General features: G+C 37.8%; 1 protein-coding gene across 2 annotated transcripts in view; it reads left to right on the top strand.

The window, feature by feature from the left end:
• PCCA (propionyl-CoA carboxylase subunit alpha) overlaps positions 1 to 23,393 on the top strand; it is a 284,928-nt gene that overhangs the window by 74,219 nt on the left and 187,316 nt on the right. For both annotated transcript variants that reach the window (XR_012633969.1, XM_074910938.1), the window contains exons 7-9: positions 3,048 to 3,179; positions 9,824 to 9,860; positions 15,739 to 15,817. Coding sequence is in view for 1 of the 2 variants with exons in the window: in XM_074910938.1 (XP_074767039.1) it covers positions 3,048 to 3,179; positions 9,824 to 9,860; positions 15,739 to 15,817 (248 nt within the window). In the remaining variant the exon portion in view is untranslated. The remainder of the gene's footprint in view (positions 1 to 3,047; positions 3,180 to 9,823; positions 9,861 to 15,738; positions 15,818 to 23,393) is intronic.

The raw sequence follows: 23,393 nt of genomic DNA, 5'->3' as shown, positions 1-23,393 counted from the left end.
AAGACCTCTAGGGATGGGGACTCTACCACCTCCCTGGGCAGCCCATTCCAACACCTAAAAGTGGTCTGGAGTGTTTCTTCTCAGGTGGTTTGTGAATCTCTCCTGAATGGTGCTGTTCTCATCCAACTACCTGCTTGGGAAAGAACAGGAAATGAACTGGACACTTTGAAAGTCCATGCCACAGGTCGGTGAGAGGAGACAGTAAGTCAAGCAAGATGTCCCCTCCATGCCTTTCACTGGAAAGGTGCATGCTTACTGATGCCATGAATGTAATTCCCATCTTCTCCTGTGGCCTCCAGCTTGAATGAAGGTTTTCTTATTTTCTGACAAAAGAAAGTCAGAGGTGGAAGAGAAATAATGTAAAAGTAGAGTATTGGAAGTAAACTGCAAGCTGGAAGTCTTGGATGGTCTGTCCAGACAGCAAAAGTTTTGGACCCCCTGTCTTGACCTCTGGAGGTCCCATGTTTTTGATGGTAGACTTTGAGAAGAGAGTGGGGAGAGGAAGCAATACACGGTGAAGTTTGAAGTGGCATTGATCAGGATGTACATGCCGCTGTTATGGCAGAAACTGTAGAAATAAGGTATTTCCAGGTTAGGAGTGATACAAGAGGGACAGCATAATCTCCAGTTGCAAAGTATGTAAGTGAACCTTTTCCACAAAGCTTTTTGAGATTGGAATGCAGTCTGATAGAACTCTGCCCTATACTTCAGGTATATGCAGGCACTTATTTAAAACTCTTCTTGTTAAGAGGAAATGAAGTATTGGTTTTCAGTTTGTAATCTGCTGTAATCTGAAACGGTCAGCTCCAAATTTTGTGTCATTATTGTTTCAAGCATCAGCTCATTGCTTCCCTTCAAGAAGTGAATTCCTTCCGTGTTCAGATCCTTTGGCACTATGAATTATTTAGAATTAATAGTTCTGTACCCTCATGTTGGTCTTCCTATTCCCTCCTCCCTCCTATTGCAGTCTTCCCAACTCTGTAAGACAGCTGTTCATCAAACCAGTATTACTGAGGTGCTGAGCTAATAAGCCTGCTGTAGCAGAGAAGAGGTGAGCTGAGATAAAATCCCAGATCATAGAATGCTTTGTGTTGGAAGGGACCTTAAAGATCATCTAGCTCCAACCCCCCTGCCATTGACCAGGACACCTTCCACTAGCCCAGGTTGCTCCAAGCCCCGTCCAGCCTGGCCTGGAAGACTGCCAGGGAGGGGGCAGCCACAGCTTCTCTGAGCAACCTGTGCCAGTGCCTCAGCACCCTCACAGTAAAGCATTTCTTCCTTATATCTATTCTAAATTACCCACTTTCGGTTTAAAACCATTACCCCTCATCCTATCACTACACTTCCTGATAGAGTCGCTCCCCATCTTTCCTGTAGGCCCTCTTTAAGTATTGAAAGGCTGCTGCAAGGTCTCCCCAGAGCCTTCTCTTCTCCAGGCTGAACAACCCCAACTCTCTCAGCCTGTCCTCATAAGGAAGGTGCTCCAGCCCCCTTATCTTCATGGCCCTTCTCTGGATCTGCTTCAACAGGTCCATGTCCTTATGTTGGAGGGTCCCAGATCTGGACACAATATTCCAGGTGCTCATGAGAGTGAAGTAGATGGTTCATTGTGAGCTGAAACTAACAAGCCTTTGATGTAGTGGAACTGATGCTCAGCATTCGGTTTGCACTGAGCTTTCTAGTGTGTCTGTAATACTTACCTGATCTTTTCTCTGTTATCTATAGCACCCTGTTAGCTAGGATGATAGGAAGTTGTCTATGCAGAGCTTCTGCTATTAACACTCTTCATGCTAGGAAGCTGCTGACAGTGAAATCAGTGACTTCCAAGTGTGTTGAGAGCTCTCAGCTCTTGTAAGATCATGAATAGGAGGACATTGTTCCCCAACTTAAAATACATATTTGTCCTGTGTTGTTCTGTGGTCATGTACTGTCATCATGTAAATACATAAAGCTTCAGCAAATTACTTTTTATTGTTATATGGCAACCCTGACATATGCAGCCAAGTGTGTGTCAGAAAGACAAAATATTAAGACACAAATTCTGATATAAAAAATTGAATGTTTGCCATTTGTTAGTGTTGGTATTAAACTGCCTATCAGCTGGAAACAAGGGGGGTTTTTTAAGCATTTCACAGGTGTCTTGGAATTGGGCAGAAAAAAATCAATTAAACAGTTGGAAAAAAAGTACATAGAAAAATAACATTTGATTTTTTTTTTTTTTCTATGGTACAAAAGATGTTAAGTTGCCCGAAACATGCATGTACTCAGTGAATGTGTCAGTAACTTCCAGTGAAACAGTTTTGATAGAATTGCCTTTAGCTCAATATACTACTGACCCTGGAGAGGATTGAAAAAATGTCTGTACTTGATCACTGGAGTCTGTTGCTGGCATAGAGAAGCAGGAGGAGGAAAAATGCAATTCAGTGTTCTACCTACACATTTAAGTATTAAAGTTGAAGTATTAAAGTAATTTTGTTACTCTATTTGCACATTAGTATGGAAAAGATAGTTGCCTGAAAGAACTGGGGAAATATTATTTCATTTATTGCCCTTATTTTCAAGATCTCTAAATATGTTGAGTAAGAGACTGGGCTTTCATTTTGATGTTTCATCAAGGTTTGGTTTTAGGAACGCATAATGGAATTTTCAACTGCATTACAGTTTAGCAAGCGTGTCTTTGTAAATCACTTGTGGCTCTTTCAATGGTGAGTTAACTAGCTTCTGTTTTCTCAAGGGATATTTCTAACTTTCAAGCTGGAGTACTTCCACTTTCAGCTATTTTCCTTTGGCCCGGCTTTGATTTATACAAATGCTAATTGTAGGGGCTTTGAATCTGTGTGTGTACATAGTTTCACAAGGTCATACACATTTTTAATGAACTGGCCAAAATGCTGCTGCTATGTTGTTTAAGATAAACAGATCACTATGTCTTCTAAATGTTGCTTCATTAATCAGCTCAAAAAGAGAAAAAAGAATTAACAGCAATACCTGTATAAAGCTGACTTTTACTTTAGAAAACGGAAGTTATATCTTCATTGTCTTTACAGGCATCAGAAGGTGTCACCTTCATTGGACCTGACACACATGCTATACAAGCTATGGGAGACAAGATTGAAAGCAAATTGTTAGCCAAGAATGCAAAGGTCAACACAATCCCTGGCTTTGATGGAGTAGTCAAGGTGAGAAATCATTTAATTACTGTCTGCACACGTAGGAACAGTGTCTAAATCGAAGTATGCCTATTGAGCATCTCATGCAGAATATAATTTTAACTTTTTAATCACTAAAATGTAATTAAAATTGGGGTACAGATTTGTACTAGTGAGAATGCTTTGGAGAAGAGAAAGTCCTTCATAATAAAGGATGTATTAAAGACTGTCTCTAAAAATATTTGCTTTAAATTTAAACATGAAGGCAGGTGAATGTATTAAATATCAGGTGTTGATTTTACTATCTGCACATGTCTTTTTGTTGGCAAAGATCTTGACAACCCTAAGGTAACAGCGAAGTTTGTTAACACTGTATGAAGTTTCTGTCTTCCATGATCTGTGCTGATGGTGTAGATTTTCATGTGTTTTAAAACTTGGGGTGAGGATGAGGGGAATTTGGTGTGTCCCTGTCTGAATCCACAGCTAGTGTTCTTCCTGGGGTTTTAGAAGGAATGATTTTTAACAATTTTCTAAAATTGCTTGTTTCTTTATTTTTGTAATGTGAAATAAAGTGGCTTGGTTTTGGTTTATTTTCTGCTATAGTGATTAAGTATTGGGCTCTTACAGACTTTCCTATGTCTTTGTATACTGTCTCTGTGTCCTTTAAAACCTTCATTGTATATGCCTAAAGCTTTGGTGTATTGTAAAGTGTAGACCACCTGGATTGAAATGTTTTATGCTTGACATGTGAAGTTAGATTTTTTTTTTCCTCAAATAAAATTTGAATAAAACTTTGCACAAAAAAGTTAAAAGTTTGTTTCAGCAACTCTTCTGTGAAGGGAAAGCCTTTCAGGTTTTATGTATGACAATTGATATTGACCTCTGATCATCATAAATCTTATTTACATGATGAAATAGGAAATGTCAAGGTAATTGGGAACCACTGAATATATTGATAGAATGCAGACTGTGTTTTAAGGAGCAGCATATACCAGGGCAGTGGTATTCAACACTGTCAGCTAAATTGAATTTTCAACTCTGTTAGGAGGAAAAAAACCCCAGATCCAAGTGCATTCATAGAGGGTGAATAGAGTGTAAAGGGGCTAAGCATCCACAAAATTATCTGTTCTCATGAGGATGTCTGGAGAACTTGGCTAATGAGGGAAAATGATGAAATCATGAAGTAGCTGAGGTCAAAACATGCAAGAGTTCTTCAGTGCTTGTGATGGAAATGCCTGGTAAGTGTAATGCTGGGCAGTGGGATATGCTGCAACAGGTAAAGGTGTGAAGGCTTGTTTCTCTTCTGGAGGGCTCCATATGAGTGTTAGGCTGGCGTTTGTGGCGTTGCTGAAGTCTGGCAGTGTAAGCTGAATGCCGCATTGCCTCAGGTTTGCATGTTTTAGTGGTCCTTGTGTATGTGGTTCTTTAGCGCTCAGAAGATTCAACAGCAGCCAAGCTATTGTGCATAAGATCCTCTGTTCTGTCTGATATCCTGTATATTCTTCTAGAAATCCTGAAAATAACTTTCAGAAAAACATCTAATTAGGAGATAACTTTGAACTAATCATCTAAAGCCCACAAAATTTTTTTCTCATGCAGAATCAAATGCTCAAAATGCTGGTTTTATCACTATATCAAATTAAAACTTATGTAAGGGTCTGTTACCCTGCTGATGTAAAGAAACAAACCTGGCAAAGTAGGATAGTGGTTAATGAACAGCAGTATAACCAGTGAAACTGAGCTACTTACCTGTATGTACTTGTTTGAGACCTTTAATTGCACTTTTTTGGACAATTACCTGAAGTTCCTGAAATAAAATGAAAGAACGTAAGTGATCTGAATGGCAGTTGCCCATATGCAACGATAGTTTTAACAGCAGATGAACTGGGATGTGGGATTGAGTTGACAATTCCAATCCTTAGCTGTTGAAAGGAACTATGCAGTAGTTATTTAATCCTGAAGTGTCTATGTATCAGTTTTGCATGCCTCAGCTTTACACTAGTTTTGATTATCTCAAGAGTGTTGATGATAAAGAATACAAGATTTAAAAAGAAACCTGCAGTGTACCCACCAAGTAAGAAAAAGGAGAGTCCACAGATACTGCCAGTGTTGTAGGTTCCATCAGAAAGGGGAGACGAAGTTTCTAGGATAACCAGTGTTTTCATTACCAGTTCTAGGAAGCAAAACTTGTGATAATTGATATTATCCTTGCTACTGTGTTTGTCCTCTAATCTTTTGTTCTGATGAATACCTGAGTAGTTAGGTCATACAGGATGCCTGATCTTTGGTTAGAGCTTGATGGACTATTTGTCCAATTCAGACTAAGGTAGGAAGTGTGAAGCTGTGTGACACCAGGTACAATCAGAAGAGCAACATCAGAAGAAATTGGAGACTGGATAGGATTTCTGCCATTCTGTGGGAGACCTGTTTTGGTCACAGAGTTATGAAGCTTTCAAAATCGTTGAGAGTTCTTTTTCTTGAGAAACAAAATTTTTAAGGTCCTAGGAAGGAGTTCAGTGTCTGCTTGATACTTGATTAGAGGTGGTTTCATCTTTATAGTGGAGCTAATAAAGCTGAAAGAAGACTGCATTCATGCTGTTGACAATGCCAGAAGTTAAGAAAGATCAGTTGCAGGTACTATGTGGATTAATTGTTAAAGAGAACAGAGAGTAACAACTTCTAGTGCTTCGTTATTCAACTCGGGACTGCACTGGAAATCTTTGTTACTTTATCCAGCACTTGTTAAAGAGTGCTGCAGACATGTAGGTCCTTAATGAATAAAGAGTGTTTTCTCCCTCTTACGTTGCTTAGCACTTACATGTAGTAGACATTGGAGCTGCAAAGCTTTTGTAACATCTTGGAGTAGTTGCATTCAGAAAAATTCCCAATGAATAGAAATTAAATTACAAGTTTAAGAGAAAGGAAGCCCTTCAGCAGTGTAGTTAAGCATCTGGAAGGATTGAAGAGGAAGATGCTTTGCATAACACACACAGCTAACTTCTCATACAGACAAACACTGTAAAAAAAATCAAACTGGGAATAGAAAGACATCAAGTGAGAGTGGAGAGGGTAGTTTGACAAAGAGTAACTTTCTTCTCATCCCTGGTTCAGTTTCTCTGTTTGCTTGTGCAAAGGTTGTCCAATCTACACATGTAATGAACCTGAGTCTGGTGCTGTCAGCTACAGGGCCAACAAAAGCATTCAAAGGTAATTTATTTCAAAATCTGTAACTAAAATCAATTTCCTAAAACCTGATTGGGAGAGATAGTGGTAAACAGTCTTAATCAAAAGAATTTGTTTAATCCACTTGAGCAATGGCTATACTAAGTTAGAGTTGAGAAAATGTATTGTCTGTAAATGAATAAAGAAGAACTAATGACAGGAAGGAAGTGGAGGCTGAGTTAAGAGTAGGAGATGTCATGTTAAACTGGCAAAGGAATGACAAGAGAAGAAAGATTTTTATATTGTTTCACCATGTATAGCCAGTTTGGTTTTATGGCTGGTAGAACACAGCTGGTAGACCCGGAATATTAATGTCTCTGGGTGTCTACTTAGTTTCACTAATGGCAGTAGACATGTAGAAGGTTTTCAGCAAGGCTCTGAATTTACTGTATTTAAGTTTTCAGGTATCTGTTTTGGCTGTATTCTTGTACTGGGGTATTGACATTGGTATTAAATGATCACTGTATTGCTGGAGAGGTTGTTGAAGACTAGAAATGAAGTGGAAGTTCTCCAAGCCCAGCACCCTCAGCCATGAAAGTTATTTAGTAGTTCTTCATAATTATTACAGTGTTTTACAGTTTAGGAGTCTCTTAAACAGCTTTGTCCTAGAATTCCTTTGCATCAGAGCAGCTTTGCTTTTTGTCTCCACCTGCTGGTACCTGGCAGAGAGGCATGTACATGCAATTAGGTTAGAAATTCTTAGGCTGAATGAGTATTTTATGTCTTTTGAACTTAATGAAATCAGCCATTTGTAAAAACACCATGACATAATTTTATAACACTTATGATTTTTATAAACTTGTACCATTACTTGAGCATTTTTATTTGCACAATAAAATGTGGTGCTAAAATTATTTATTTCTTTACAATCTCCAGTTTATTTTGGGAAAATGATAATGTAGCTAATGTGTTTTTTGGAAGAAACGGCAGTAAATCATTGAGGATTTTGCTTTTAAAAAATTATTCAAAATGCTTTTAGTACCAGTGTGTTTTTGTATGTTTTGCACATATGGACTTGTGTGTTATGCAGCGTTATAGCAATTCAGTTTTTTGCCCCCCTATAGCAAATGTTGTGTATCTCTATGGAGTTCTTTGCACCAAAAATCTAAAATAACTGTCCTAACTTCTTAGGAGTACTCAAACTGATGCTGTATTTGTGTAATTTGCAAGTGAAATGCATGATGCTAAAACATACCTTCTTAGGGAAAAAGCTCTAAAGACTTACCAGAGATTTCAATGTCAGTTGATTATTAATTTTTTTATTAGTTGCTCTTTAAAGTACAGCATATTTTTGTTTTCTATTTCAGAAACGCTCTTTGAAGGCTAAAGAATTTGAATATGCATTGATTTTTTTTGTATCTGAAATTTGGGTTCCAATATATTACAACTGTAAAAGAAACAGATGTTGAAAGTGTAAATTAATAACTGTGCTGGGCAGATGACTTCAGCCTGTTCAAGCCAGAACTGAGACAATTAGTGCTGCTGATACGATGCCGTTTATTGCTTAGTTGCTGTATGTGTGTATAAAAATAGTGGTAGTGAAAAGTTCCCCTATAATGATTTGCAGCTTGTCTTCCTGTGAACTGCAGTGTATCAGTTAGCCACTTGTTTGCAGGTAACTAAGTGAAAAAAAATTACCCTGTTTGCTTCCCCCCGTCTTAATTCTATTTTGCAAATATATGAGTGAATTTGCAAGAGAAAAGAAATGTAAAAGTTTCCTTCTTGACTATAATCGTGGCTCTTCATCAGTCATCACTCTTCCTGCATTTTGTTCAAGAGGCTCTAATTGTCTGCATTTGGCAGGTTTAACACTTCCTGACAGAGAGGCTATTAAGGGGAAGTATTCTCACATAACTGTCACAGGCAGGAACAAAGAACCTTCAAACTCAATGTGTGGAAACCACTAACATTCTTAAATGACCCTTTTCATGCATTTTATCCCTTTAAGCTAAAATTTGGAGGGTACAGGGTCATGGAAAGCAGCAAGGTGTAATAAAACAGTAAACCCTGATTTTTTTTTTTTTTTTTGGGGGGGGGGGAGAAGAGGTTTTTTGCTAGATTTATCTCTTGACTTAAAAACAATTGTTATTTGGAAAAATCTCATTAACAGATGTGACTGGAGTAAAAAGACTTAAAACTGATGTTGCTTTCAGGACTGCTTTGAACTTAACAAGCACCGATTTGTGGAGCAGACTAGCTAATGAAAGGAAATTAAATTTTCTGACAACTTCCCCTGCCAGCCCCCTTATTCTTCATGGGGCTGTTACTAGGTACTGAAGACTTTTAAAGAGGATTTTGTTTTATTATCGGACATAAATGAACCAGGTATGAACATTTCTTATGTATTTTTTTTTTAAAGTTCTGACCTGGGTGCTTTTAAAATGGATTGCCTTGAAAGCTTTAAAAATATCAGGTTTCATTTTAATGTTCATAAGTCAGCCCCCATAGTTTCAGACACACTTAGCAGCTGGTGGTTTCCAGACATTACTGCCTTCCATACAAATTTTTTAATGCATGTCATGGAATAGTATAAATATTAGCAAATTTGCATGAAATTTTCAAACTTAATCTATGCTACTGTATTTTAACCCTTTTTCTTTCTAGTAGTATATAATGGAAAAATACTGTTATCAGTAGAAGAAATCAGAATTAACTACTGCAGGAGAAGAGATTTGGTTATTAAAAAGCAAAGCAATTCAAGCATTTTGGTCTTTATTCTCTGGGTTTTCTAGTACTTTTTTCTCTAGCATGCTATACTAGTATGAGTCAGCTGAAGCAATAGGTGGCATCAACAAAAGGATTTTTCTAATTGTCATACGTGAGTAATGTGCGGACTCTTAAATGGAAACAATTATGTGAATCTTCTCATTTCAAATACAGTTTAAAATTATGCATTTGAGGTTTACTCTGTCTTTAGAATGAAAAATTTATAAAAGTAAAATGCTTGTGTTCTTTTTTCGTTAGACAAATATTTGTCTTTAAGGAAGTTCTGCAAGATTTTTTTCTGAACCTGAATCACTCCCAAACAATAGAGAATCTACTCCCCCTACTGACAAGAACCAGGAAAACACAAGAAATACCTGTGAGGACAGAAATAAGCTGGCAGTGGGCAAACTTTAACGATCTGATTTATGGTCCATTATTGATTGTAAACTTCTAAATTCTAGCATTAAATTCCTACAACTGCAGAAAATCATTTTGCGATCCTGGTTGTGTTTCCTGTCAGCTGATTCCTCGTTGCTTTGAGTTTCTCAGTGTACTAATGATGAGGTAGAATTTACATTCCACTTATGGTATTAATTTTACATTCCTCTGGCTGAAAAGGGTCAGAAGGTTGTAAAATCAAACATTAAATGAATCAGAGGAGACAGTAGTGCAATATATGACTGCCCTCAGGACATAGTGCAATGGCTGATGGGATTAACGTTGGGTCTCATTTCCTGCTTTTACAGGATGCAGATGAAGCTGTCAGAATTGCAAGGGAAATTGGTAAGTTTTTAAATTAGCTATGGTGGGATTTGTGTGCCTCTCAGCAGACATGGTTGACTAAATTGAATGTGTAATAAGTAATCCCTATAGAACAAATAATGTTTTAATAGTTTTTAAGTTCCCTGTTGCCTATGGGGCTGGAAGAATCTAGGCGTTAATGCCTTGTCTCTTAAACCATCACATTTTAGCTTTACAAACTGGACTTTACAGAACAAGTGTAGCCATGATTTGTGTAATGCATATGATATGCAGTAGTGAGTAGCTTGCTAAAGAAGTTATTTCAAGGTATATCTGCAGTCGGACATGATAGTCAGAAGTTAGAAATAGTACATTTCTCTTTATATGGAGGCTGACACCAGTGGTGGTATGATCTTCATCACTATGTTGGACTGTAGTTAGCTTGAATATTATCCAGAGCACCAGCCTTTCTTCTGTGCTTTCTGGAATAAAGTCACTATTTGGCTTCTGAATTTCTTACAGAATGGTGAAAAGAGCAACCAGCAAAGTGTCTGGGGCTCATTTTGATGAAGGTTAAGTGTAATATGTGTTTAATGAGTTTTGGCTTTTATTTACTAAAGCTTAATATTAGGGAAAATATTAAACCATATGCTTGAAATTACACATGTTCTTATATGCTTTCTAGAAGAAGAATCTAAAGCAATAAGATTTTTTTGGTGTGTGGGTTTTTTTTTTCCATTTTAAGAGGCAGTAGCCACAAAAAGCTATTTAGGTTCATCACAGGTACATAATTCAAAGGATGTGTCTGCATTTGAAGCTTCTCTTACTCATCTAGGTACAAATACATCTCACCTGTGTCAAAAGCTATGGCTGTGTCTTATGTGCCAAATAGAAATTGGGACTTGCACTGCTGCAGTTGACTTTTCATCAGTGTAACACCTTTCCACTTTTGAGTTTAAGTTGGGGCTTTTACCCTTCACTGGTTAACTGCTCTGAAACCCTTCAGTGTAGGCTTGGCTGGCTTTTAGGGTGACACAATTGAAGTCCGCATTTCTGTGGGTCAGACTTTATGTCCCTGTTGGGAAATGAAGTGATTACTGATCACTGTCGTGGGAGCAGAAACAAAAGGAAGAGGTTATCAACCATATTGGAACATTTGGAGGACAACTGTAAATAAAATTGGTTTTAGTCCTTAAAAAAGGCATAGTGACTTTATTTCAGTTCAGTTTCATTTCAATAGTCTTTCTTGCAGGAAATCTTTGAGAAATAAGCATAAGTATTGTTAAGGCAGTTTTGATTCATGTAAGTCAGAAGGCATTGAGTGGCTTCCTAGATATCCTTTAAAATGTATTCTTGCTTAATTTTCTTCTTTCTGGTGTTCTGTTGACTGGTTCCTGTCTTTGATATCAGTAGCACTTTGGAGGTCATTGTATCAAAGCAGTTTTAAATCTGTAAATATTAAAGTCAATTAGAGACATCTGAGTGGTGCTTTATCTAGATGGTAAACCCTTAAACCATTTTGATACAAAAAAGGTTTGTGCTATGATGCCATGCAGTGAAAGAAAAACGTCCTTTCTGGCTTTTCCCCCACTTGTGTTTCAAGCAGTTGATCAGTTTGGTTAAGCTGTCTAGTCATGACCACTGATTGGAATAAAACCCAATGATTTGTAATTTCAAAGGATCTAAAATAGTATGAAATTAAGGTCTCATGCATTTGTCCTCTTATATAAGGTACTTGATACACAGTTGAATACTTTCAGAGTATTTTTAATTTTGCTTATCCAGTCTTCCAAGAATTTAAGTAATTTTAAAAAAATAATTCTTCATGGGCCAGCACTTAAAACTCTAAACCATTGTGTAACATCCTCTTGCTGCCTGTGTGTTCTCCGGCTTATCCCTCTATGTTCTGGCTGAAGATCTTGTAATAGTGGAGCATGGCACTTCAGGGTTGAGACACTGCTTTTAGCTGTTTCAGTGCCTCTTATTTATGGATTCAAACTTTCTAAGTATCGGAGTAAAACATACCTGTTGCCCCTCTTTTGAGATGTGCTCTCCTGAGTTGTCAAGAGGTAATGTGACGGAGATACTAGGCTAAATCAGGAGCTGGAAGAAGTTCAGGCACAAATTGCTGTATAGGCTTATGTCTATAGTCTTTATTTGTCTGTGTGGTCTGTTTTTCTCTTGTGGTCCTTTCTGTGGTACTTAATCACATTGGCTCTTTTCCCATGCTACTTTTAAGTCTGTCTGTAAGATGTCCATTAAGTGCTGGCTTCTTGATTTCTGAAGCATTGATGAAAGTTTTACTCTTCAGTTTGAAAGGATTGACCAACTACTAAGTGCAGTCAGTTAAACTAAGGTAAAGTCCATACAAAGCTGAAGAGGTGAAAAACATGCTTTTGTCAAGTTTCATTTGACATGGGTTTAGTTAGTACTAGCTTTTCACTAATAGAGATGGAGAAGGATCTGGTGTTGCCACATGTAATATTGCTCAAACTGATACTGCACAATGCATTCTGTGCTCTACTTACCTGCAACCCTATAAAAATGGTTGAATGATATCTAAACCCATGGTGGCAAAGGGTGGGAATTAACAGCTGTGGGATACCAGAAGTCTGTTTACTCCTTTTTACCATTCTGATTCTCAGAATAGTAACTGCCCTGGAAACAAAGTGTTCCTAACTTAATAGTACCTATTTAACAGCAAAAGTATGCCCAATGGTCCTCAAATTTGACAGCTTTTTATCTTCTTGCCTCTAAGATCTCTTTCTACCCATCCTTCAGATGCGTTGAAAGAATGTAGAATTGTAGAACAAGAGTAGCTTTTATTCTTACATGCAATTTTAATGTCCTGTAAATTAGTATCTAATTTGAGGAAAGGGTTGAAAACCTAACATCTACTCAAATGTGCCTGCTTTGTGAGACTCTACATTGCTGTTGTCATGGGTCCTTATAAACGTCATTAGAAATTGTTTGCATGCCTCTCCCTTCCTACAACTAATCCATTCAGTCCACATGGGCATAATTAAGCAATTTCAATTGCTGCCAAATAGTGCAAAAGTGGTTAGGAGAACGATGAGTAATGCATCCTGATCCCAGAATCCTGTACCCCATATGTACGCAAAACTTTGATTCTACAAAGCCTTCCTTGCCTTAGCACACATTGGTCTGGTATTGGCCGAAGAACTGCTATTTAGCTTAATTCAGTGCCCCAGAGAGCAAGTAGTGTGTAAATATTTGAGCATATTTGAGCAAAAGTTCAAGTGCCCTTATTTTCAGTGAACTGGTTAACTTGTAGAGGTCTGTTACAAAGAATTTTTCCTTGTCAACCTAAAAAGCTGTATGTATCTTTTCTAAATAGGTCTGCCTTTGATTTTTTTAATTTTTTTTTTTTTTTAAAAACTATATTGTAGCTCTCTGGAGCCTTTAACTGCCTTGCATACAAGTGTGATTGATCTGTAATCAGTATACATGAAAGGTGAGGGTGGGGTGGAGTTGGGGGAAGCAGAGTGGTCCTACACTTGGTGACTGATACCAGTAACCTGTGTATCCTGCCTGATAATTTAACCATGTGAGTTGTGATATATGAACTTTTATCTTCTGTAGCATATAAAGACCCACTAAGGCTCACTGCCAACATGCCTATTTTGCTGTTGAAATGAAAGAACAGTAAATTAGGACTAGATTCTGCTTACAGAATTAAAATCAGCAAGCCATTCAAGAGACTGGCTTTGTCTGAAATTGTTAGCATAATTGATGATGATTTTTTTCAAGTACTTGTACCACTGAATAAGATAGATTAGGTGATGGAAATTGCCATAGTGAGTTTGCCACAATAAGGCTTAAAACAATGCTTATTTCAGAATCAGACTTGCAGCCTCTTGAGTTGGAGAGCATCTCCAGCTGGCGATAGTGTTGCCAGAGATGTAAGTTTGCTACTATTACTGGGTTAAATCTCATTTCTTGCATGAAAATCTTACAAGATGTGCTCTTTGCTTTATTTCCAGGTAGCCAGTGACTTGTCTAGGAACCTGGCAGTTGCCAGGGGATCTGGAAAAACATCTACAGCATAGATACAAAGTACAAGTATAGTTGTACTTGTGTAGATATTGCATATACTGCATTTCATGAAAATGAGTTGAACTTCATGGTTTGCTGCATGCAATGTAGAGTTATTTTGCACATGCCCTTTTACCTCTGGGATTGTAGAGGCCTTGAAAATACTTAGTATAGTTCTGGATCGAGCCCAATGTTACTCTGACTTATCCCATACCCCTCTGTGGGCAGCATCATATACTTCATGGGAAAACAAAGTAAAGCTTATTGCATGGCTCTGTTTGGTCTTACCCTTATACCTAGTAACTAGAGATTACTTTAGACTATAAAGCAAGATGATTTATAGCCTTCTGATCATCCCTGCCTATAGGAACTTGATTTGTGTTCTACGTATGCTTGTCCATTACCTTTCTACAGCTTTCAGCCACACGAATGCTCTGTAGCATGGGGTTTCACAGTCTAATAACATGTTGGAAACTTTTACTCATTTTTACTGTTTCTTTGTTAATGTTCTCTTTCCTGCCTTCCAATCAACACTACTCTGTTTCTTACGATTGTGTCGTGCCTCTTTCTTTTTTATGTCCACTTTAGTCTTTTTAAGCAAAAGGTTTTCCAGATCTTGCTGGTTTTAATTAGCCTCTCCTGAACCTTCTTTAAGTTAAATGACTTTGGAGAGAAGGTGGATGTACTGTATCGCTGTCACTTGACAGAGCAAGAGTAGATCTACATTCCAGAAAGAAACTGTAAACATTAGTTACACATATGATAGCAGACTTGACAATTTCTACTGGGAACCATATTCAAATGTCCCTTTCTTTCCCCAGATCAAAGGCTTTTATAGAATGTATCTTCAGTTTGCAAGGACTGATGGACGACTCTTGCCAGACAGTATCAGCTGGTCTGATACGTGGCTTAATGTTATGATTTTCATTAAACATACTGGAGACCAAGGCTTGAAGAATTTTCCACCGTCCTAGAAACATCAAAAACTTTCTAATCCGATCCTTAATTTTCAATTGGCAGTACATTAATGTGGGCAAAAAATTAGGCATGCTAATATGAATAAGAAATTGTTTTAGGAAGTTGCTTTGAATTAAAATACTGTACTACAAGATAAACAATCATTACTAAACCAGCTTTTAAATGGCATACTCTGTTACTGTACTTTTCTAGCTTCTTGAAAACTAATGTCAGAACAAGATACCTTAATATGGGGTAGGAGAGTACAATATTACCAGTTATACACAATGCTTTCAGATTTATGCTGCTCATTTTTTCTTACTACTTGTCAGTTTGGGGGAATTTTTTTTTTATTGTAAAAAAAAAAGTTGTAATAATCTGTTTTCTGTGATACTTACTATTAAATAATATCTGAGCAGCACAGCTTGAGGTGCTCTGTTATTTAAAATGTACTGCACCAGAAGTGTTGATAAAATACAGGTTTGCTTACTAAATCTCTTGACGAGTGGTTTATGAAGATCTGCTTATTTTCACAATTTTTTGAAAAATTTTGTCACAGCTATAGCTTATTTCAGCAGTAACAGAGGAACAAAATTTTGTTCTTAAAGAAATGTGAGCTTAAAAAGGTCAAATGCCTTTATTCATAAATCACTTTGTTACTTAGGAATAATTCATTCAGTGCTTTTTTGGTATAAATGAAATGGAGAAGACAACCTTCTTGGCTTAAGAAATTATTGCATTGACAGCTAAGTCTTGAAAAGAAAAATTTCTCCTCTCCCTCCAAACAAAGTGTTCTAATAAACGAAGTTATTGTCTACTGGCATTATTGGACATGTGGTCAGTTGTCATGTTCCTCTGACCAACTGAACAAAGTTTGAACTTCTGTCTAATTGTTCCCCGCTGTTAGGCTACCCTGTCATGATCAAGGCCTCAGCAGGTGGTGGTGGGAAAGGCATGAGAATCGCTTGGGATGATGAAGAGACCAGGTGAGATGCTGTCCAAAAGCTTGCCTTGATGAATGCTGCAGTTACCAAAGTCCCATTAAGCCACTGTGAGCTGACAGTTGAGCAGATATGAAATGTTAGACAGAGAAATTGGATATTATTTGGTTTTCTCCCTTTTGTATAGTGAGTGGTATACTTTGGGAGTTTGCATGCGCCTGTTAAAAAATTAATTTCTGCATAAACCTTACAAAATATGGTCCATTAATTTGAGTAAAAAACTGACACAACTGTCTTTAGTCAAATGATAGACTGTAAATCTAGACTGTAAAGAACATTTTGCTGTATTTCCTTTCAGAATGCTGATGTATTAATTGTCTGTGTGTTAGGTAGAATATTTATTGGCCCTGATTCTCAAACATTAATGCATGCCATTAGTTCTGTTAAAGTTGATGAGAATGTTTATTCATGTGTGGAAACACATACTGTGTTTCCAGAATGTGCTCTAATAAATTGCATACTTCTGTGTTTAAAATATTTGTCTCAGCAAACTATTGTGCTTTTGCCGGTTTGAAACAATGTTTGTTTAAACGCACAGACATTTTCATGTCTCTTAATGGTTGTTCGAATCCTAAACACTTCACAATGCTTTGTTACTGACTCAAAGTTTTACAATTCGTTCTCCGCTGATACTCTAGCAGCGAGGAGCCTGGTTTCAGTCCCATGTGCCACAAATGTTATAGAAAAATGTGGTTCTGGATTTTTCAAAGACTTGTTACAAAAAGCCTGGTTTATCCAAAATTAGATAACCTTCTAAATGTTTTCCTTTCCACTTGGAGAGAGTAGCAGTACATATGCTGGAATCAACTCAAAGTATAACTCAGATTTTTGTTAAATTTAGTTACCTGCATGATTTCCCTGTCATATTCTTGTTTCCTATTACATTTTTGTTTGTCAAAACCTAAAATCTGGAAAAAAGAAAAATTAATGGCTAGCAGTTAAGTTTCAGATTTAAAGAAAATATGGGTTTTTTTTGTACCTTGCTACCTCTAGCCCATTTATATTCAAATCTAAATAGGAAAATAAGGTTTTGTGCATTGGAATGAAGAGCTAGAATAACCTGCTTTCTTACAAGGATGCTTTGTTCCCACTGCTTTAGAATCCAAAATTACTGCCTTGATCTTGTTCAGGCAGCAATTGCATCTGTTGAACTTGAAAGGAAAGCATTCATTTCTTGTTTTACTCAGAAAGGAGCAAAGGAGCTCGATTAAAGTAACTGTTTAAAAATCAAAAACTAGATCTAAAATCAGGGTTGCTAATTTGTTTTGGAGAAAAGTTGTGTTTAACTGTTTAGAAAATTACCTGATAGAGCTGATTGGTATCAACGAAAACTTGCTAGGGATATTCTTTTTTGTTCATTTGCATACAAAATTAATTTAGTGATAGTACTTTGGTGCAGTGATGTTTAATTATAATAATTTGAGATGCTTGCCTTGTTTATGGAAAGCCTTTGAAGTACCATTCAGCTCTTTATTATTTGCTAGTAGTGTCCTTATAATAATCCTTTGGTTGGTTATGCAAGCCTTGTCTTTACAGTGTAATTTTACAGAGTGATATCTATAAGGTGCTAAGAGAAAGAATACCTCGACTGAGCCACAGATCAACACTAGTTACTGATCCTATATCAAGGAGAAATGCTTATTTTAACATTTATGGATATGCAGTAATGAACACAAAATTAAGTTGGCAAAATACTTGTTGCAGGAAGATAAAAGTGAGATTAAGAGAACTGAAGAAAGAAATAGATTTACTTCGCGTTTACATATGAAGTAGAGCATTTGGATTTCTCTTATAGTCTGTCTTGAAGAAATATCTATGAGGTTGTAAAATATTTGTTGTACATATCCGTTATTTGTGTTACGGAGCTGAGATTGTTCCTTTTTATGTGTCTGAAGAACATCTCAGGTGACTCAACTTGTTACTGACAAAACAATGTATCTGATAATTTTGATATCACATAAAAAGTTGTTGACCTCATCTATTGTCTTGCTGCATCCACATCCATGTAAAGCTGAAAATAAACTAATTTTGAGCTATTGGCAGACTCTGACATGCAAGTATCTGAATGTCCTTTTGTATTTCAGAGTTCGTAAATGTAAGAGGAGTGTGAAGAATTGTTGATAATATTTTGATTTGTAAACTTGCTTTGGCTTCGTCATGTGGGATTAATTCCAAATGTATTAAAAAAAAAAGACCTTATATAAACGAATTGTGTTTGAAACATACTTTTGGATTTTCAGGATAGTTGAAAATTTTTTTGGTCTCAATTGCAATGCAAACTATTAAAAGAAGGCTTAAATGTATTGTGTGGTGTCATATGGAAATAGCCACTGGAAATGGGAAAGACGTGTCTGAACAATGTAATTGCTACTGTTGCAGAATTACTTGCTGTGGTAACTTACTGGTGCTTCATCTTTCACATCTCCTAAATATCCTCAATGATGAAAATTTTGTTAGATCCTCTAAATATTATGATATTATTCCTGCTATAGTTAAGACTTCTGTAACTTCCAGCTACTATTTCTAACTAGATATACTAGAATAGTTTTACTGCTGTTAGAATTTTTTTTTAAATTGAAATAGCTCTTCATGTGCATGTGACTGTGAAAGGCTGCCATGTTGCCCCCTTGCTTTTTATCTGGGTAGGGCTGTTAAATTTCTTCAGATATGAGTCCCTCCTAAATCTCACTGCTATTGCTTTTTTCCAAATTTTGGTCAAGTTCTAGTGTGGATTTTTGTGTAGAGTTCAACCCACTAACCCCCATCAGAAATGAAAATAACCTTATCTTCACTCTAATGTAATCCCAGTCAGTTGTCTTGATTTGGATAAGTAGAATTTAGGATGCCCTTTCTTCATGTAAGAGGTACTTGAAATTATCCTGAAAATGAAGATTTCTGAAAAGCAGTTTACAGGGTTGTAGGTTTTTCAAAACCTGAGAAAGTTTTGTACATATCTAAGAATATTTCTACCTTAGTGTAGTTGATCATCCCAGCTCTGGTCTTGTATATGAAGAGCCTCTGTGCTTGTGTCCCAGAGAGCCTGATCTGAAAGTGCTTTCCAAATATAGGCAATGTGAAGTTCGTTATGAAGTAGAACAGAACATGACTAGGGTAGGTATCTGAATATCTAAAAATTTTCTATATCATTTTTTCTTTGACTGTGGAGAAACTGAAGGCTCTCTTGCTTTCAGTATGCTTGTAACAAATAACTAAGTTTTTAGGGTTCATGGCTTCAAATGATCTGCTGGCAACTCTGAAAAGGAATCAACTTGAGAACCCTATCCTCTCCAAAGAACAGATATAAATTTTCTGGCAGAGATTGTGATGGATCTTTGCCCACAAAGATACTTATTGGCATGTACATTCAGCATCAGAGGTCCTGGTACAGGAACCTACTGACTTTTGTTTTAAACTCTGTGGATTTGCAGATAAAAATTAGTTTCTCTAGTAGTTTCAGATGCAAATTAACGAAAGTTTTCAACCAAGGGAGCTTCTGGCAACAGTTTAGTGAGATGAAAGATTTTTGCCTTTTAACTTACAGTAAAAGGAAGATTTAAATTGTCCCGTTACTTAAATTCTTTCTTGGTGCTTATGCCAATTTTATGAACTTAAGTCAAACATCTGCTCTCAAATTCCAAGAACCCCTTATAATTTCTCTTCTGTGGTCCTATGGTACCATGCTGTGTTTATTTCCACTGTTCCACAGTTGTTGCTCTTCATTGGGTTGGTCCAAAAGAAGACCTTCTGTGGGAGAACTACTAGCAAATTTGTTTTTGTAGTCTGCAATCATTTTCCCACCTTCCTTTAGAAACATCTGTTGGTGTTATTTTTTCCCTGATGTTGTAATCTTCCAGTGGCTCTGAAGGAATGAGCAGTGGAACTGGAAGAAGTTAAAGTGGAATAATATGTAACAAACCATTTTGAATCCCCCATCTCCCAAGGCAAAGGAAATACAAAGTGTGTAGCATGAGAGGACAATGCTTTAGAAAACTGAAGAGCATTCCTTATTACAAGCCTTTACATTGAGTTTTATTACCTTCCTAAAGTAGTGCATTTGGCCTTCAGACTATTCTGCAAAAATGGGAGTGTGGGTTTGGCATTCTTGGTCTGTCCTGCACAGGTATGTCCTGTAATAGTGTTCAGCTGAGGGAAAGGAGTCAGTTGGATGAATGAACAGTATTTCCTAAAATACTTTTTTAAAAATTCAGATATTCATGTCAGCTATATTTGTAAATGTATGTAAAATGCTGTGACTAGATCATTTCAGTTTTTTAAAATTTGGAGTCAAACTGAAGCAATGGATATTGGGTTTGTGTTTAAAATCAAACAACATTTGAGTATTTATTGGTTACTTAACTTACCAGTCATAGTTTTAGAGGGAATCTACTGTACTAATAGTTATCAAACATCTGTTTCTAACTAGATGGCCTTTCTGATTCTGGCCTTGACAAGAAAAGACTTTTTCCTTTACTATTTCCTGATACTGGAAACTGAAATATTACATAATGACTGCAGTTAGTGTCTGGCTGCCTCCAAAGAAAGTGGTTGTTTTAATTAAAGCATCAATGCTGATCTCGGAGCTGGAGGCAGAAAGTTGGCAAGGGCCGTCTCACTTCGGAAAACCACAAGAAAGATTGTGGCAAGATCAATAAATACTTTTGTACAACTTACACTACAGTGTGAATGAATGTACTGTAGGGAGAGAGGGGAACCTTTTAAAGACATCCTGTTCTCCCCCTTATAGAATCATGCATGTTTAAAGGGACCTAGGGACATCATTTCATCCAGCTTCATCCTTGGAATAGGATCAGCACTCAATTTGAAGCTGCTTGCTTAGAGCTTTACCCAGTTGCGTCTTGCTTTAAGATTCCTCAGCCTCTATAAACAGCCTTTCCTGTTTCTCAGTTCTTTCCAGTAATTTTCTTTTTTAAACTGACATCCAGTTGGAAAACTCCCCACTTCAGTTTATGGCCACAGTCTCATTTTTCTGCTGTGCAGTGCAATAAGGAGCTTGGCTCCATTGTCTTAGTAAACTCCTCTTTAAGTACTGGAAGGCTGCTATTAGATGTCCACTAAAGCCTTGTTGTCTTTCAGGTTCAACAAGCCTAGCTGTGTTGATCTTGGTGTGCTCTGACTATCTTTCTTGAGTTTTCAAAGTTGGGTGCAATGTTTGTCTTCCTCCAGTCATCAGGAGTCTTTCCTGACCTCCAAAGCCTTTCAGAGATGACAGAGCAGTCTCGCAATGACATAGGCTACCTCTCAGCATCCCATCTGGTCTTACTGACTTGTCTGGGTTGATTTCTCAAGAGATCCTTGATTCCATCTTCTTCTGCTACTGGTAGTTCCTCTTCTTTAGCCTATCTAATGTCTGTGGTGAGAAGTTGTCCCCAACATCCATCAGAAACTTCCTAGATTGCTTGTGGTCATCTGTGTTGCTTTTCCAACAGGTGTTGGGGAGGTTAGTTTCCTGTTTTAAAACAACAGACCAAGCCTCCAAACAACTAACAAACCAGAAAACCACCCCTCCCCTTCCCAAACAACCCCCAGCCCAGAAAACCCAAAACAAACCCGCACAAACACTCAGTATCTTGGAGATTTTGAGTTGTTTAAAGAAGAATTTTGTCCACTTTGTCAACTTGAGTGGATGAACTGTTAATACATTTTCACTGCAGTATTACCCTTACTGGACTCTTGTTCCACACCTTCCAGCTCTTACCCTATTGCCTTTTCCTAAGAAGAGATCCATGATTGATCTGCCCTTTCATAAAAAGGGCAAGCCTGTCCTACCACTTGTCTTAAAGATTGGGTAGCCATTCATTGCACTGCTCTACTTGTGTGTCCTGTCCCACCATGTCAGCTCTTCTAAGGGTGTTGCAGTTCTGTGTTTGCATGCAGGCTCCAGTTCCTGTTTGTTTCCTTGGCCACATGCCTTTATGTACAGCTGCTTGAGATGGATCTCTTGTGGCTGGGGTTTCTTGGGGGGGGATTTGTTTTGTTCCCCCTGCCCCCTATGCCTACAGGCTTTGACTAGTGTGGACCTTCTACCAGCATGACCCATGCTGTCCATGAGGAGAGGCAGTGGTGTTCACTGTCTGCCTTAGGTATGGGCTGTGGTGGCCTTTCAGCCCCTCTGCTCCAAGCCCAACTTGTGTCAAGGCATTTGATGTGTGATGGGCGCTCCTGCAGCTGGGGCGGTGAAGTCACTGTGGGGCCATGCTATTAGCGCTCCAGCTTATGAGCTCCATGGCAGTGTGTGTCTCCAGGTTTGCTGACCTGGGGTGTGAGTCATCCTCACAGCAGGCACCTGTGGGCCCCTTTTCATCATGAACTAGTCTATCAGTCTATGAGCTGGGAAACAACTAGAAGCTGATGAAAGCGCCTAAAAGCAGCGAATCTGTATATAGGCACACCCCCCCCCCCCCCCCCAACTGCCACTAAAGTTACTGAGAACCTAAGAAAAAACTAACTGAACAGAAAATCTTACCTGAATAAATAACTTGCAACCAAAATGCCAGCCCCTCCCAGCCACAAACCCTGCTGTCAGAATTACCCCTACCACCAACTCTTCCTTATGAGAAACTACAAAAAGTATCTCCTGACGAAGCCTCTCTTAGCTGCTTCTGGTTGCTGTCCTCCTTGCATATTAGCTTAGTTCATGGTCCCTGTAGTGTGGTGGTCCAATGCTGTCCAATGGACAGTTAGACAATAATTGTCCTCCACACTCGTTGCCCCTTGGTCTAGTGCACGTGATTGGCACTGTAAAACTGTGATGGTGGCTGTGTTAATAGATGGTTAGTGACTTGAATGTGGGTGTGTGCAGAGCCCCTGCTCAGGAATCTTCTGACCAGTGTGCCTCTACTTTGAGTCATAGTGTAGGGGTATCAGTGATGCCCTTTGTATAGATGAGGTGCATCAGCCTGAATGATTGTGTCTTGTTAAACATCAGGGCTTGATTAGGCTGCAGACAGCATGTTGCTTGTATGGTAAACTGTACCTGGGCCTAGACAGGGGCAGTAAGCTCAGTTTTCTCTGTCCCAAATTCCCCTGGACTTCTCTTTGGGGGTTAGTGTGGATGGGAAAGTTTTGGGCTTGGTTGCACATACCAGCACAGTTGTGCTGCATGGGGAGCATCTTCCTTACAGTGAGGCTCTATAGGGCTGTTGCTTGGTGAAAGGCTAATACACATTCCCTTCTAGCCTAAAAAACTGCCTTTATTTTTTTTTTTTTTAAATATAAAAAGACTGACCCATTTCCCTTTGGTTAGTATGATCTCTTTAAGGAAGGTGAAGTGTATTTATGGTAATTTTTATCACTGAACAAATGCAATTGCACAGTTTTGTAAGATACAAACAAGGTCAGAGTACCTGACCGAGATAGTGATTCCTGTTACATATAATTTAAAAAGATTTACAGATATATGGATTAGATAATTAAGCACCTAACTTTTTTTTTTTTTAACAAGCATTGCAGTTTAGATTTCTAATTAGCACATACTTTAATGAAGGAAAAATAGTCAATTGTGCATAAAACTGTATGATAAAATGTTTACAAAAGGAAACAA

This window comes from Athene noctua, chromosome 1, assembly GCF_965140245.1.
Source record: "Athene noctua chromosome 1, bAthNoc1.hap1.1, whole genome shotgun sequence".
NCBI lineage: Eukaryota > Metazoa > Chordata > Aves > Strigiformes > Strigidae > Athene > Athene noctua.
Note: the sequence above shows the minus strand (reverse complement) of the source record. Positions and strands in the feature narration are given on the sequence as shown.